Genomic DNA, 15,515 nt, shown 5'->3' with positions numbered 1-15,515 from the left:
TCTGTTGTGATCTCTCCTTTTTCATTTCTAATTTTGTTTATTTGGGTTCTTTCTCTCCTCTCCTTAGTGAGTCTAGCCAGGGGTTTGTCAATTTTGTTTACCTTTTCGAAGAACCAGCTCTTGGTTTTATTAATTTTCTGTATAGTTTTTTGAATCTCTACTTTATTGATTTCCTCTTTGATCTTTATGATTTCCTTCCTTCTGCTGACTTTAGGTCTTTTTTGTTCTTCTTTTTCTAATTCATTTAGGTGGTGGGTTAAGTTGTCAATTTGAGATCTGTCTTCCTTTTTGACGAAAGCCTGTATTGCTATGAATTTCCCTCTGAGCAATGCTGTTGCAGCATCCCATAGATTTTGAGAGGTCGTGCATTCATTATCATTTGTCTTGAAGTAGTTTTTAATTTCCTTCTTTATTTCCCCATTTACCCATTGGTTTTTAGTAGCATGTTGTTTAGTCTCCATGTAGTAGGTTTTTTCTCCCTTCTTTTCCTGTGGTTGATTTCTAGTTTCATGGCGTTGTGGTCAGAGAAGATACTTGAAAAAAATTTCTATGCTCCAAAATTTGTTGAGGTTAGCTTTGTGCCCCAATATGTGCTCAATTCATTTTTTTAACCTACTACTCTATTTTTATTTTTATTTTTTTACAGAGTAACATACTTATATTTAAACACAATTACATTCACGTAGATTATTGTATCATGGATCTTAAGAAACAGATTAAGTGACTCCCTCTGGAGAAATGGGATGGAAAATATGCTGAGACAAATAGGAAATTCATTCTATACTTTATCCCATTTTGTATGTCTTTCATCTTTACTATTTAGTATTAATTATTACAGTTCAATTTTTCTTTAAAAATTAGCATTATATTAAAATTGTCTATATTATGCAACCAAAATTTATAAAGAAGAAGGCCTTCTATACCATTAAATACTTTATATAGCATAATAAAAGGAATAACTTAACTGGTAAGAATAACAAAAATAATATACCCTCTGAAAATAAGTAAAATATAAAATGAATAAATTGGTTAAAAAACAGTGTAACTGTAAAAATGTCCTCACAATTTGTTACTTCTTATTGATTCTTCAATATATGCATTACACCATTCTAGGTGATGTGATAAACAACATAATAGACCTCATATTGTACCATGGAGAAAAATGGTTATTAATAATACAATTGTAGAATTGTATTATTTAAACGTACAGTTGCATTATTTAATTATAGTTATCATAAATTCCTTGATGGAGAGGAAATCAGAATCAAATGTATGAAGACTTCAGCATTCCAAGAATAATGTCAAATGACCCCCTTCATGGTGGATTATGCACTTATTTACTATGAGATATATTTCTTCTCCAGAGATTCCTTGTTTGTGCATCAATTGTAGATTTTTGGTTTGCAGTTATTCTGAAGTTTTGATATAAGAGTCTATATGTATATGAGATTGTTTTAAGTTGTTGATCTCTTAATTGCAAGTTCATCTCCGGTGTCCTGCATTTGTACCCACTTCTTCTCATGGTTTCTGATTTTGGTGGTATAATTGTGCCTGTGTGATTTCGTATCTTTACTGTATATATACCTTTACTGGTGAGACTTGTCATTTATGGAATTTTTGGTTCCTGTTGCTGTGTTTTCTTTTCTGCCTGGAGAAGTTCCTTTAGTATTTGTTATAAGGCTGATTTAGTATTGCTGAATTCTCTCAACTTTTGCTTCTCTATGAAGGTTTTGATTTCTCCTTCAAATCTGAATGAGAGCCTTGCTGGGTCGAGTAATCTTGGTTGGAGATTTCTTCCCTTTCATCACATTAAGTATATCATGCCACTCCCTTCTGGCCTGCAGAGTTTCTCCTGAAAATCTGCTGATAACCTTATTGGGGTTCCCTTGTATGTTACTTGTTTCTTTTCCCTAGCTGCTTTCAACATTTTCTCATTGTCTTTAATTTTGGTCAGTTTGATTAATATGTGTCTCAGTGTATTCCTCCTTGGATTTATTTTATATGGTACTCGTTGTGCTTCCTGGATTTGAGTGAGTGATTCCTTTCCCATGTTAGGGAAGTTTTTAGCCATTATCTCTTCAAATAGTTTTTCTGTCCCCTTCTCTCTCTTCTTCTTCTGGCACCCCTATAATACAGATGTTTGTGCGTTTTACATTGTCCCAGAGTTCTCTGAGACTCTCTTCATTTGTTTTCAATCTTTTTTCTCTTTTCTGTTCTGCATCTGTAATTTCCACTAGTCTATCCTCCACCTCACTTATTCGTTCTTCTGTCTCCTGTATTCTGCTGTTAGTTGCTTCTTCTGAATTTTTTATTTCAGTTATTGTATTTTGCATCTCTTCTTGTTTATGTTGTATATCTTGTATCTCTTTGCTCAGTGTTTCCTGTAAGTTATCCATCTTTGCCTCCAGTTTATTTCCAATGTCTTGCATCATCTTCAGCATCAACCATTTAAAGTCTTTTTCCTGGAGGCTAAGAATCTCCTCATCACTTAGCTGATTTTCTGGGGTTTTTCCTTTCTCCCTCATCTGAGTTTTAGTTCTCTGTCTTTTCACTTTTATAGGTTTTTGGTGTCATGACCTTTTTATAGATAATAGAGTTGTAGTCTCTCTTACTTCTGATGTCTGCCCCCCTTCTGGCTGAAGTCAGTATGGGGGCTTGCTGTAGGCTTCCTGATGGGAGGGGCTGATGCCTGCCCATTTATAGGTGGAGCTGATTCTAATCCTTATGGTGGGTGGGGCTTAGTCTCTAAATGGGATTAGAGGCAGCTGTGTGCCTGAAGGGTCTTTAGGTAGTCTTTTTACTGAGGGGCAGGACTGTGATCCCACCTAGATTGTTGTTTGGCCTGGGTCTCTCAGCACTGACTGAGGGGTGGGGCCAGGTTTTCCCAAAATGGCCACCTCCAGAGAAAGGCATGCTGCTGAATATTCCCAAGAGCTTTGCGTTCGATGTCCATCTCTCACAACAAGCCACATTCACCCCTGTTTTCCCAGGATGTCCTCCAAGTACTGTAGTCAGATTTGACCCAGATTCCTATGGAGACTTTGCTTTGCCCTGGGACCCAGTGCATGAGAAAGTCTGTGTGCACCTTTTAAGAATGGGGTCTCCATTTCCCCCAGTCCCATGGAGCTCCTGTGGACAATCCCCACTGGCCTTCAATACCAGATGTTGCAGGGGCTCTTTCTCCCAGTGCCAGATCCCCACACGTGAGAGTTTGATGCGGGGCTCAGAACTCTCACTCCTGTAGGTGAGTCTCTGTCAACCAGTTAGTTTCCAGTCTGTGGAACTTCCTACCCTGGAAGTATGGGGTTGTTTATATCATGAAGTTGCCTCTCTTACCTCTTGATGTGTCCTCCTCTTTTTCTTCTGGAGTAGGGTATCTTTTTTAAGGTTTCCAGTCCATTTGGGTGGAGATTTCTCAGTCTTTAGTTGTGAATTTTGTTGTTTTTAGGAGAGAAGTTGAGCTCCAGTCCTTCTATTCTGCCATCTTAATCCTCAATCTTTGCTCAATTCTTGAGAACGTTCCATGCACACTTGAGAAGAGTGTGTATTCTGATTGTGTTAGATGTAGTGTCCTGAAGATGTCAATTAAGTCTAACTTTTCTATTGTTTCCTTCAGGATCTCTGTTGCTTTATTGGTTTTCTGTCTAGAGGATCTGTCCATTGATGTGACTGGGGTGTTCAAGTCTCCTACTATGATTGTATTCCCATCAATTTCTCCCTTTATATCTGTTAGTATTTGTTGTATGTATCTGGGTGCTCCTATATTTGGGGCGTATATGTTGATGATAGTAATATCCTCTTCTTGAATGGATCCTTTAATCATCACACAGTGTCCTTCTTTGTCTCTCTTTATGGCTTTCGTTTTAAAGTCTATTTTGTCTGATATGAGTATTGCAACTCCTGCTTTCCTGTTATGTCCACTGGCATGAAATATTTATTCCCACCCTCTCACTTTCAATGTATATGTGTTCTTTTTCTCAGGTTCCCTCTGTTGTGCTTTTCTACTCCCCTGTCCTTAGCATATTGCTCCCTCCACCTGCGACACACCGCTTCCTAGTCCTTCAGGCTGTTTCCACACCACCAACGCAACTGATCACTTCCTAGTCCCCCAGGCTGTCTCTACACTACCAACCCCATCCCACTCCCAGGGACTAACCTTCGGAGCTGAGGTCTCGGTACCCAGCCCCCACCTGAGCATGTAGATTTTTGATGACTGTGCCAGCAGTTCAGATGATCTGTTTGGCTCTCACTCTGCTTTTCAGATCTCAGACCTATTGCTGTGCTCTTCTTGGCATCTGGAGATCCCTCTGACTTGGTTGATCTTTCCATCAATTAGGTGACTTTCCAGGGTGTGGGTTCCCTTTCTCCTTCACAGTTCCCTTTCAGGAGCACCCATCTGCTCCAGATTCCCCTTCTCTCACTCTCTTCTTTTCTCTTGTTTTACCCAGTTATGTCACGAGATTCTTGCAATTATTGGAAGTTTAAGTTCTTCTGTCAGCATCTAGTTGCTGTTCTGTGTGACTCATTTAACATGTAGATGTGTGTCTTTTTTGTTGTGTTTGTGGGAGAGGGCACGCATGTCCCCCTACTCTTCCACCATCTTGCCTCTCTCCTCTGGCATTCTTTAACTCATTCATGTAGATTTAGTTTTATTATTTCTTTGTTTGGCTGAAAGAAGGTCATATCCCTGCAGTCTACTAGACTTTTTTTCTAGTTTGGTTCCAGTCTTCCTATAGTGAGAGAATATATGTATAGTTTAATTGTTCAAAATACTCTGTGCTTAGTAAGTGTTTGCTTCTGGCTGGAAAGCTTAACTGTAAGGGAAATGTATCTTTATAATAATTTCCTCAGGCCCTATTTTAATAATGAGAGCACCCACATTCCTAACTTATTTGCAACCATGAGTTTACCTATCAACTATTAAATGAAATAAAAATAGTATATTTTATAGTAAGTTTAATAAGCATATTAATGGCATGTAGCTACTTTAATGAACAATGATTTGTATATAGTCAGTGGGGAAATTTATCTAAAATTTTCCCCACTGTTTTTTTTTTTTTTTCTTTTTGGGGTCACACCTGAAGCATATGTAAGTTCCCAGGCTGGAGGTCGAATCAGAGCTACTGCTGCTGGCCTATGCCACAGCCACAGCAATGTGGGGCTCATAGCCATGCCTGCAACCTACACTATGGTCACAGCAATGCCAGATCCTTAACCTATTGAGTGAGGCCATAGATCATTCATGGATACTAGTCTGATTTGTTTCTGCTGTGCCAAAGGGAACTCCTAAATTTTTCTCTATTTTAAACCCTGTATTTGTATGTTAAATACATATATTTTGGTGAAATTTCCCAGTTTTTATTTCACATGGAATTTGGGATTAGTAGATGCCTTTGGAATGGATAAGCAATGAGATTCTGTTGTATAGCACTGGAAACTATGTCTAGTCACTTATGATGGAGTATGACGTGAGAAAAAAGAATGAATACATGTATGTCTGACTGGATCACCTTGCTGTACAGTAGAAAATTGACAGAACACTGTAAAGCAGCTCTAATGGAAAAAATAAAAAAAATAAATATAAATGAAAGAAAAAAGAAAATGTCTTCTTCTAGAATGAACAAAATACATTCTTAGGCATGCTGCACTCTGAGTTCAGTGAATGCTGGGGCACAAGGGTTAATCCATTATTTTAAAAATAGGAGTGTGAAGAACAACACCTTTACTGTGGAGATGACTTTCCATTGCCTTCAAAAATCATTAAGCTTTTAATTTGATATTGCAGTTCACTTTGAGGAAATAAGAATAATTTATTTTCACATAAGTTTTTTTTTTTAAACTTAGTTTTCTTGGCATTTTCTCCGAAAGCCCAAATTAAAAGTGTTTTCATTATGGTTTTTTTCTTGGTAGCCATTACTAGGATTCAGTTTTCTACTTTTGTATTTTCGTTGTTGATTGCCAGTCTTTTAATGTTTTTCTAACTTTCCTCATATTGCTGGTTTTGTCTAGCTATATGATGCCTCTTACTACTGAGTGGATTAGCTAAAGACATGAAATAACATTTTAAAACAACAGTTATGCAAAATTTGGGAACAACAAAAATCCGATTATGACTTAGGACTTCCTAACAACTCTGTTCTGTGAGACAGCACAGGTCAAGTGTGCCAAGAATCCCAGAAAATGCACAGGCCTGGCATTCTATCAGGGCCTGCCTAACAAGATGTTTAGAAATAGAAGACTGCCTATTGCCATGGCTAGTTCAAAGAATTCTGCAAGCTTGTATTGACATCAGGTTTTTTCAGTCCCCGAGATAATAAAAAAAATCTGTGTACATCAGTCTCTCTTACTGACTGCCAAGCCAGGAAAAGAACAAAACCCCCTGAGGTAAACTATGCCTTCATCTCCTAGTCCATTTCATTTATTTCAACCCATAGAATTTCATGGATAGAAAAAGTTAGATTTCTAAAAATAATTTTGAGGCTAGATATATAGTTAAGCATTATGCTATATCCTCTTCAATTATACTAATATTCTACAAATATGCACAAAAGAGTAAACTGTTTTTGCCCTTAGCCAGATAAGGGACCAGATTTAAACAATGCCTAAATAGGCGATTACTACATACTGTGAGTGGAAAGTTTCTCCAGCCAACAGTCACAATGGTGAAATTTTATCATTAGAGATCCCTTTTTCTGGAGAAACTCTGGGTAGGCTATAGACATCCTCCTCTATAATACAGAGAGCTCTGATGATAGCCATGAGCATTCTTATCTAAATTGGTATATGATATAACTTTTGTTGAATTTTTGCTTAGGAAGAAAAAAGTACACTGTATTGGAGTTAGAGTACAGGACAAGGTTTTGGTCATTGACTTGGATTAAGTATTTTAATAGATGTAGATTAAAGGTTTTCCCAAATAATGTTCTATCCTATTTGGACTGATTTAATAGTAATAACAAAAATAACAGTAAGATCTGTTCTCCAAAGGATGTATCTCTCAGTGGTAGTGAACTTTTTCCAACTTATTTTATAAATCCATTTTTTTTGGTCTTAGACTAAATGAAATTTTCTCTATTTCTCACTAAAAAGCCTTATTATACCAATCCTCCAGTCATAAACAAAACTATTGGCCTTTCTTCTCAGAACTGATATTGAGCAATGAACAAGACAGCCATAATCTATAACCCCATTAGAGCTTATAGTCTAAAGTAGAAGCAATTAATGGTAAATCACAATATGGTGTGATATTTGCTGAGACAGAAAGGGCAAGAGGGAATACAAGATTTTAGGGACAGGCACCTGGAGAGGGAGATGTCTCTATTTCCAAGGGTAAATTTACATTAGGCAGTAAAAGGAACTTGGGTATGGAATTGTTCTAGGAAAAATCAACAGCATGTTTAAGGCCAAGTGCATAGAGAGACAGAGAGTATGCTAGGAAATGAAAAATATCATTTCTTTATAGCTCCAGCAGGTAGTAGGGGACACCACAGGGACTATGAAGCGACTTTTGTGCCATGTTGAGGAGTATGACTTTTATCCCAAGGAAAGTAAGGAATCACTACAAGATTTAAAGCAAATAATCGTTATTTTATTTAGGAAGAACATACTATAGCTGCTTTGCAGATGGATAGCAGCAGGGCAGAATACCAGCCATGGGTCTACTACCATGTTTGAGACGAGATGCTAATGACATCACACATAGTAATAGCAGGGGGGAGAGACAGAGAAAATGGTAGTATCAAGAAATTTTAGGGGATAGAAGAAAAGATTGGTGATTGATGGACTCATTAAATGCAAAGTGGTAAAGGGCATGATAGAAAAGAGGAAATATCCAAAACTATGGCTAATACAGGCCATAACTGTTAATCACTGAAATAGGGAAAAATACAGAGAAAGAGCAAAAGCAAGTTGGGAGGTGGGGCAGTGGGTCCCTATTTGGTCCTGTTGTCACATGTGTGGCTGTGGGACATCTATATGGAAATGTCAAGTAGGACAATATTTGTGTAGGTGGAGAGCTAGAGAGGTGAAATCTGAGCTTGAGATATAATGTTGAGAGTTGTGAGCACATGAAATGTGATTGTAGCTAAGGGTGTGGATAGAATGAGAAAGAAAGAAAGGTTGAATCCTGAAGATTTATGGTGTAGGTAGAAATACTGAGAATACCCTCCTTGCTCCTGCAGCATTGCAAGTCTTCCAACTCCTTTTCCTTTAGTCCAGATGCTTTTATCCTTCCTTTTACTTGAGTAATGCTGTGCTCCAAGTTGACTTCATTAAAGGACAGTAACATCTATGTTATCTTTAATATTTAAGAGCTGATATTTATATTCTTCATATAATGTCTAATATTCTTTATACAACATAACAAGTGGGATTATTTTTAAAACCCTAATCACCATCTGTGGGAAGGTTAGTTCTTTTGTAACAGATAATCATGCCTACATATTGTATAATGAGGAAAAATACTAGATTATGATGCATAACTTAAGGAATTCTCAATAACTTGCCTGTCTCATTCCTTTTATAACTACTCTTTTAAAGGTGAACAGATCCTTGAAGTGAGACTCTGCAATCTGTTCAGCATGCTATTTATACATAAAAAAATGTTGAATTATCCTAATCATACTTATAGTAACAATCAAGATTTTTGCAGCTATATTAGGATTACTTATTATTTGTTCTACTTCAGCAGTAACACAAATCCAATTGTACAAGCAATTTCCATAATCCAAATTGTGAAAGAAAGCAGAGTTAAAAAGGACCATGTAAAACTGGTTGAACTAGTATGCAAAATAAATCTTTAACCAAATGGTGATCTAAAATTCTCTCATTGAAAAGGAGCTGATTCTGAACAGACTGTATATGTGTCTGACTGGTGGAAGTAGATTATCTATCTTGAATTGGATTGTGATGACGATGACCCTATTCTAAGTAAACCAAATCTCTTGAACTATATAATGAGATCAGGAGGAACGTTCGGCCCTAGAACAACAGATTGCAACGACAGAGATGATTTCACTAATGTTTTTTCCAGATTTTTTTCCTTGATGTGCGTAATACTGTGGTTCTGTCCTGCAGACAGTCCTGACCCTGCCGTTCTCTGTGCTAATTCTTTTTTCTTATTCTTATTTTCATTTTTCTAAGTAGAGCTTAATGAGTGTCAGGAAGCTGCGAAATCTATCCTACAAAAAGGTGATTGGAGAAGCATCTAGAATCTTCATTTATTTTGTGGCAGGATTGCAGAAAAAACATCAACAGTAAACATTGAACTGATTCATTTTTATTTTTTCTTGTTTAGGCCGTGAGGAGACAAAAGTTGCTTGAACAAAGTATCCAGTCTGCGCAGGAGATCGAAAAATCCTTACACTTAATTCAGGATTCCCTCTCATCCATTGACCACCAGTTGGCAGTTTATATTGCTGACAAAGTAGATGCAGCTCAAATGCCTCAGGAAGCCCAGGCAAGTAGAACCTGGAATGCACATCTTTTCTTTTGTGTTTATGATCTGAATAAGACATTGCCGAATTTCTAACTGAAAATATATTTGCCTAGTTGCAAAGAGGGTTATTTGATTGATTGACTTCACTATTTGGAGGTAAGGGGAAAAAAATGATCTCAAGATTTATTTTTCGATGTATGTAATAGAGAGATTTGATACCAAGATGCTTAAAAGACAGGGGCAGTATCACACTGAAGTCTAATGTTTACCAATATTTTCAAGCTATACATAAACTAAAGGGAAAATTGTAAAGAAATTATCTTTGGTGGTACTATTTAAAATGTAGCCTCAACAATTTTATTATCAAGTTAACCTTTGTTGTTATCTTGGAATCAGAATTCATATGACCTGTATTCTCTATTGAATATGTTGCAAGTAGCTAATAAGAAATTTGAGGTATCAATTTGCATTTTATTACTAATGTCATCTATACTCATACTTACTCACATACATACACATTCAACACTATACAATCTGAATTATGAAATGTATTAAAACTAATTTTTCTAGAATGAGAGTTAAATTAGTAATGAAAATAAAGTCAACTTTATACTGAGTAAATTTAGGCAATATCTAAATTAACTTTCACCTTGGGAAGTAATGCCGTATTTCTGTTTTTAAATAATATTTTCATGTATGTAAAATATCATGAGTATTATTTATTTAAATGTCTTTAGGATTTTCTGATAGTAACATAATATAGCTACTTTTCAAACTTATGTACATATTATGAACCCAGTACCCAAGAATAACGGACCATGTGCTATGATGTGAGGGATGTTAGAAGGTTATCTGTCCATTCCCAAGACCCTCTCCCCACTAATTGGTGGAGATACTGGTATGTTTTCACTTCAAAATAAGTTTGGGGGTAGAATACTGGATTTATAAATTATGGTTATGATATAATTACACTGCAGTGAATCACAGTTAAATTGGTGCCCAAAGCATCAGTGTACAGAGTAGATCTTTTTTTTTTTTTACCTTATTGTCTAAAGTTGACCAAGAAAATCCTTGAGAATATGGGACAGAGTACAGATAGTTTTGAGAGGCTTAGAAAGTCTCAGGTGGAGGGGTTCCTTACTGCCTATTATAATAGCAGGTGAAAAAAGTGAAGCTTGGGGGAAGTTGTGATAATAAAACCCTCATAATAGTTTGTCACTGGGGCAATATGTAACCTCCTTGATAGATATATTTCTTCGAACTTACATACTGTTCCAATTTGAGTCGCATACAAAACTTTTTAGGCAATCTTAAGGAAAATGATAGGACTGAGAAATTTTTACTGAATTGAGAAGTACGTGATAATAAACTAAAGGCAGAGTAGAACTGCATATTTTTTTAATTCAGTGAAATGAATTTAGAGAAATGTTGGATTAAAGAGTGCTCATAAATTTCTGAATATAATTAAGGAAAAATTTGAATAGTATAAATATTAAATATTAAAATTAGGCCTATAAAGTATATAGAGTTACTTTTTGAGGCTGGTAGAATTAAACTATCAGTAGCAAATTTGAGATTGGTGAAAGCTCTTATTAGAAAAAATGGGAAATTTTAGAAAAAATCTTGTTTAGTTGAAAAAGTTGTTGAACCTGAGTGTTTTTTAAGTTTAGGTATGAATACATGATTCTACAGACATGAGTATAAATTACTAGTTTTTAATAATATAAAGTTTTTATTTGGTTTTCTCAAAAAGTGTAAAAATATTAATTATAGTGGTTCACAATACTTGCAAATGACAATTCACAGGTACATCAAAAAAGTTTAAATCTACATGAGAAAAGATATTTTAGAGTACTAACAAGCTCAAACCCATTTTCCCTACATTTATGGTTGCACCTGAATTTTCAAGATAATTCTTGACTTTGAATTTCCCAAGTGGTGTATATAATACTGGAAAATGCAAGCCACCCAAAGCCTACTAAAACATTCTTCTCCAAGACCTTACTTAAGATGACAGCTAAGTGAATTGTTTTCTGGGGCAGAGTTATCAAGTACTCATATTTACTTCAAGTGTTACCTTTCCTGAAGCTCAATTTGGATCTCCCTTGAAAGAAACAATTTGAGAGTAAAAGGATTATCTGTGAAGTAAGAACTTAAGCACAGTGTATCAGACAAAGACCTTAATAAGAATACCACCAAAATGGCCACTTTTCTAAATATATATAATGAGGGCTGAATTGAATGCTTTGTATAAAGTAAAATTTATATATAATGTGTTTCTGTAAATTTGCAGAAAAGTTCATTGCTAATTAAAAGACTTGTGAGCTTAGCTTTCCCTTTTCAGAAAGCAAGTACTTGTTTTAATATGTCACCAAGAAACAGGACAAAATGAATGGTGACACCGTATTTGGTTGTCTTTATTTGTGCTCTGATCTTCTGTCACATATTGGCCGCATAGATTTGTGGTTGTTTGCCTCCACCGTGTGGTGCACTCATAGTTTAACTACTAAATTTAGATCTGTTAAGCGAGTCTTCCTTTTTCTGCTGTTTAAGATTGTTTGAGAGTCTCAGTACATGTAAAAAAAAATCAGTATTAAGGAAATATTGGCAATGTGCATAACATTTTGACAGGTATACTCTTATTGTATATAGAAGTACATGTAGATCAAGGTACTTCCCTGCATTTTATTTTCATTTATAACTATAGGATCAAATAAGCTTCCCACTGCCTCTGACTATTAATTGACTAGTTATCAGTCACGATGAACAAACTGGCCATTCTGATTCTAATGAGATAAAAAGTAGTTTTCTTTTCTCTTTAATAACATGAGATGGCATGAACTTACAGGTGTAAGATTTAACCTTTTAGACTATGAAGCTGCATGCTGCTAGGATGTCAGAGCATATGTTGACCCGAGTCTTTTATTTTAAAAAATAACGCTTAACCAAACCAATTTTTTTTTTTTCTTCAGCCACGTCTGCAGTATATGGAAGTTCCCGGGCCAGGGACCAAATCTGAGCTGGAGTTGCAGCCTATGCCACAGCTGCAGCAGTGCTGGATCCTTACCCCACTGCACCAGGCAGAAAATCAAACCCACGCCACCAGAGACAATGCAGATCTTTAACCCACTATGCCACCACAGGAACTCTAAGAAATGTTTTTTATTAAAGTACATAATCAAGATGACATCTTATTGATATAAACAGAATAAAGCAAATAGGAAAAGCTCTCCTAGATATAAACATTTAGCTTCTAGATGTACAAATCAGAAATTTAAGACATATTTCAAAAATAATATGATTAAAATTTTAAAAACTGAGTGTTTCTTCGAAACAACTTTACAAAATAAAATCATTAAATTGTATAACTGCGAGAAACACACAGCATGAATAGAATTGTTTACTCCTTAATTTTATGAAAGAATGTTGTGAAACATTCTTTTTTTTTAATAATTTATATTTAGGTGGTTTTTTCAATAATTTAGATTTTACTGGAATGTCACATACTGCTGCATACTTGAATTTCTTTCACTTTAGACGAAAATGTTCTCTACAATTTAAAAAAGTATTTTAATCCCTCTAAAGTTAAAATATCAAAATCTGGATTATTTTGGGGGTTATTTTGTAAATTTTGCTAATGTAATTTATAATTTTTAAAAATAGTTGGTAAAAAATAATTACGGGGAACACAAATTCAAATTTAATTTCACCTTCCTCCAAACACAGTTCATCTTTGTGATTTTATGTTGTTTAGATCAACTCTTTAGTGTATAAATTATATCTTGCCTAAATTAATCCTAATTACTTCAAGAGCATTCAGTCAGCATTTCCATTGTCTTTCCAAGATTAGTCGTAAAGTTAAATATATTTGTTTTATCAAGCAATTCTCTATTTGGGCAATGCCAAAAATATATAATTTTTGAATTGTTTCAGAGTTCCTATTGCGGCTCAGTGGGTTAAGGACCCAATGTAGTCTCTATGAGGATGGAGGTTTGTTCCCTGACCTCGTTCAGTGTGTTAAGTATCTGGCATTGCCACAAGCTGTAGCATAGGTCACAGGTGTGGCTCAGATCTGGTGTTGCCATGGCTGTTGCATAGGCCTGAATCTGCAATTCTGATTTGACCTCTAGCTCTGGAACTTCCATATGCTGCAAGGGCAGCAGTAAAAAGAAAAAAAGAAAAAAAAATGAATTGTTTCAAAGAATGCCATTGAAATAAGAAGAATTGAGGCCATGTTTCTTACAAAAATGAATTATACTTTATGTGTGATATAAAGTATGATTCTAGATTAGGGGCCAAAATTTTAGCATGCGCAGTTTTTTCAACCAACCCTCTAAATCGGATCATAATAGGCATGCCCTAGATAATACAGAGATTTAGTTTTATCACCTAAGGTAGGGAGGCAAAAATCCGAGTACCCAGCTTTGTAACCCAGGATAGTCATATCATAATCTCTGGTTAGACTCAGTAATCAGAATTTTGGAGGACCCCTGCCCCCCAGTTATTCTAACATGTAGCAAAGTTGAGAAGTTTGGATAGTTCATTACTGGTAATGGCTGAGTAGCTCGTCTGGTTTTTTCCCCTACACCACACTTCGCACCTATGGCTATGTCAAGATTTCAATGAGAGGGAGGGAGTTGGGGTGGAAATTAGACTTTGATTTCTGGCTCTCCTATTTTGATTATTTCCTAAATCTTATGGGAAATATAGTGAAGACAGAAAACATAACTGATATCTCCTGCATGAACAAATTAATTTAGATAAATAGAATTTAGATATGGATATTTGAAGATTATCTTGGCTTATTTTTCTTATTTTCTTTTTTTCAAATTCCACATATGTTAATGTGCCAAATAGCTTTGATATGCCTCTAAATAATTGTTGGAGCCATAATAACTATGTCTAAAGAGCCACTTAAATGCCTGTAATTCCTAAAATTACACAGATACTTCAGTCTGTACTTTGTGTCTCCAGTATATAAGAATGTTCTAACATGCATATATCTTGAAGTGCCCCTTATCATTATATGTTGATGATGTACGTTTTATAGAGGAGAACATACACTGATCCTTAGATTACCACAAGAAACAGTGGGGTTGCCTAACAGTGATCTCATATCCAAACTGTTCTATTTGTTTTGTCCTGCAGATTCCTGATCCCTTCTTCTATGCCCTCATGTCCAATATAGCAGATATAAGTTTATGAGTAGAGGGGAAAAAGTAAAACAATTTAGGAAACAAATTATCATCAAAGGAGAGGACCTCATAATCAGCACAAAAATATGCTCTTATGTTTTGTTCATCAAGCTTCAATTTATGGGTATTTGAGGTTCACTACAGACTAGATTTCTTCCTTCTATCTCTTTTTCCATCCCATTAACAATGTGGTTAAAACTTAGTATCAATCAATAGACAAAGGATTTTTTCTTAACTAAAGAAAGCTGTTAATTTAAGATGATTGCATTAGCTGCACATCCAACTAATTCATAATTGATATCCTCCTGTGTTTATTGAAGCTAAATCTTCCAATTTACTTGAAATATATTTGGCCATATTTAAAAGTAAACTTTCCTAACTGTCGAAAATCAATGGCTTAAAAATAAAGACAAATGCAGATTTTGGTCTATCATATTAAGCTTATGATTTCATTCTGGAATAAAAAAAACACCTTTATAGTGTAAATAGGCATATTTGATTGCCAAATGACTCAGAAGAGTCTAACTTTATAATCGACTTCACTGATTTATGAATTAGACAGTATAAATCTGTGTAGGAGAATTCATTCAGGATTTATGTAATAATGAGGTTAAAATTTAACCACAGAACAAGAAAATAGAGACCTATTACAGGGTTCTAATATTAAACTCCGCACAACCATAGCATAAATATTTTCTTTTTACCTAGTAATAGAGGTATGGTGGCATTTAATTAAATGCAATTAATTTAAAATTTGTTTTAACATTGAAATGCTGCCTCTGAGTATTACTATATAAAACTGATTACTCCCCAGTTTGAATAGCTATTATTGTTATTTTGACATGTTGAATAGCATGGGAAATAATTACAAGTGAGAGTTGCAA

The 15,515-nt window shown here is 35.2% G+C and overlaps 1 protein-coding gene across 6 annotated transcripts in view; it reads left to right on the top strand.

Moving 5' to 3' along the window:
• Positions 1-15,515, top strand: part of DMD (dystrophin) — a 2,144,556-nt gene that overhangs the window by 783,597 nt on the left and 1,345,444 nt on the right. For all 6 annotated transcript variants that reach the window (XM_047764837.1, XM_047764839.1, XM_047764840.1 and 3 more), the window contains one exon: positions 9,296-9,457. In XM_047764837.1, the coding sequence (XP_047620793.1) occupies positions 9,296-9,457 (162 nt within the window). The remainder of the gene's footprint in view (positions 1-9,295; positions 9,458-15,515) is intronic.

This window comes from Phacochoerus africanus, chromosome X (assembly GCF_016906955.1).
Source record: "Phacochoerus africanus isolate WHEZ1 chromosome X, ROS_Pafr_v1, whole genome shotgun sequence".
Classification (NCBI taxonomy): Eukaryota; Metazoa; Chordata; class Mammalia; order Artiodactyla; family Suidae; genus Phacochoerus; species Phacochoerus africanus.
The sequence above is the reverse complement of the archived record's forward strand: the minus strand, read 5'-3'. Positions and strand labels throughout refer to the sequence as shown.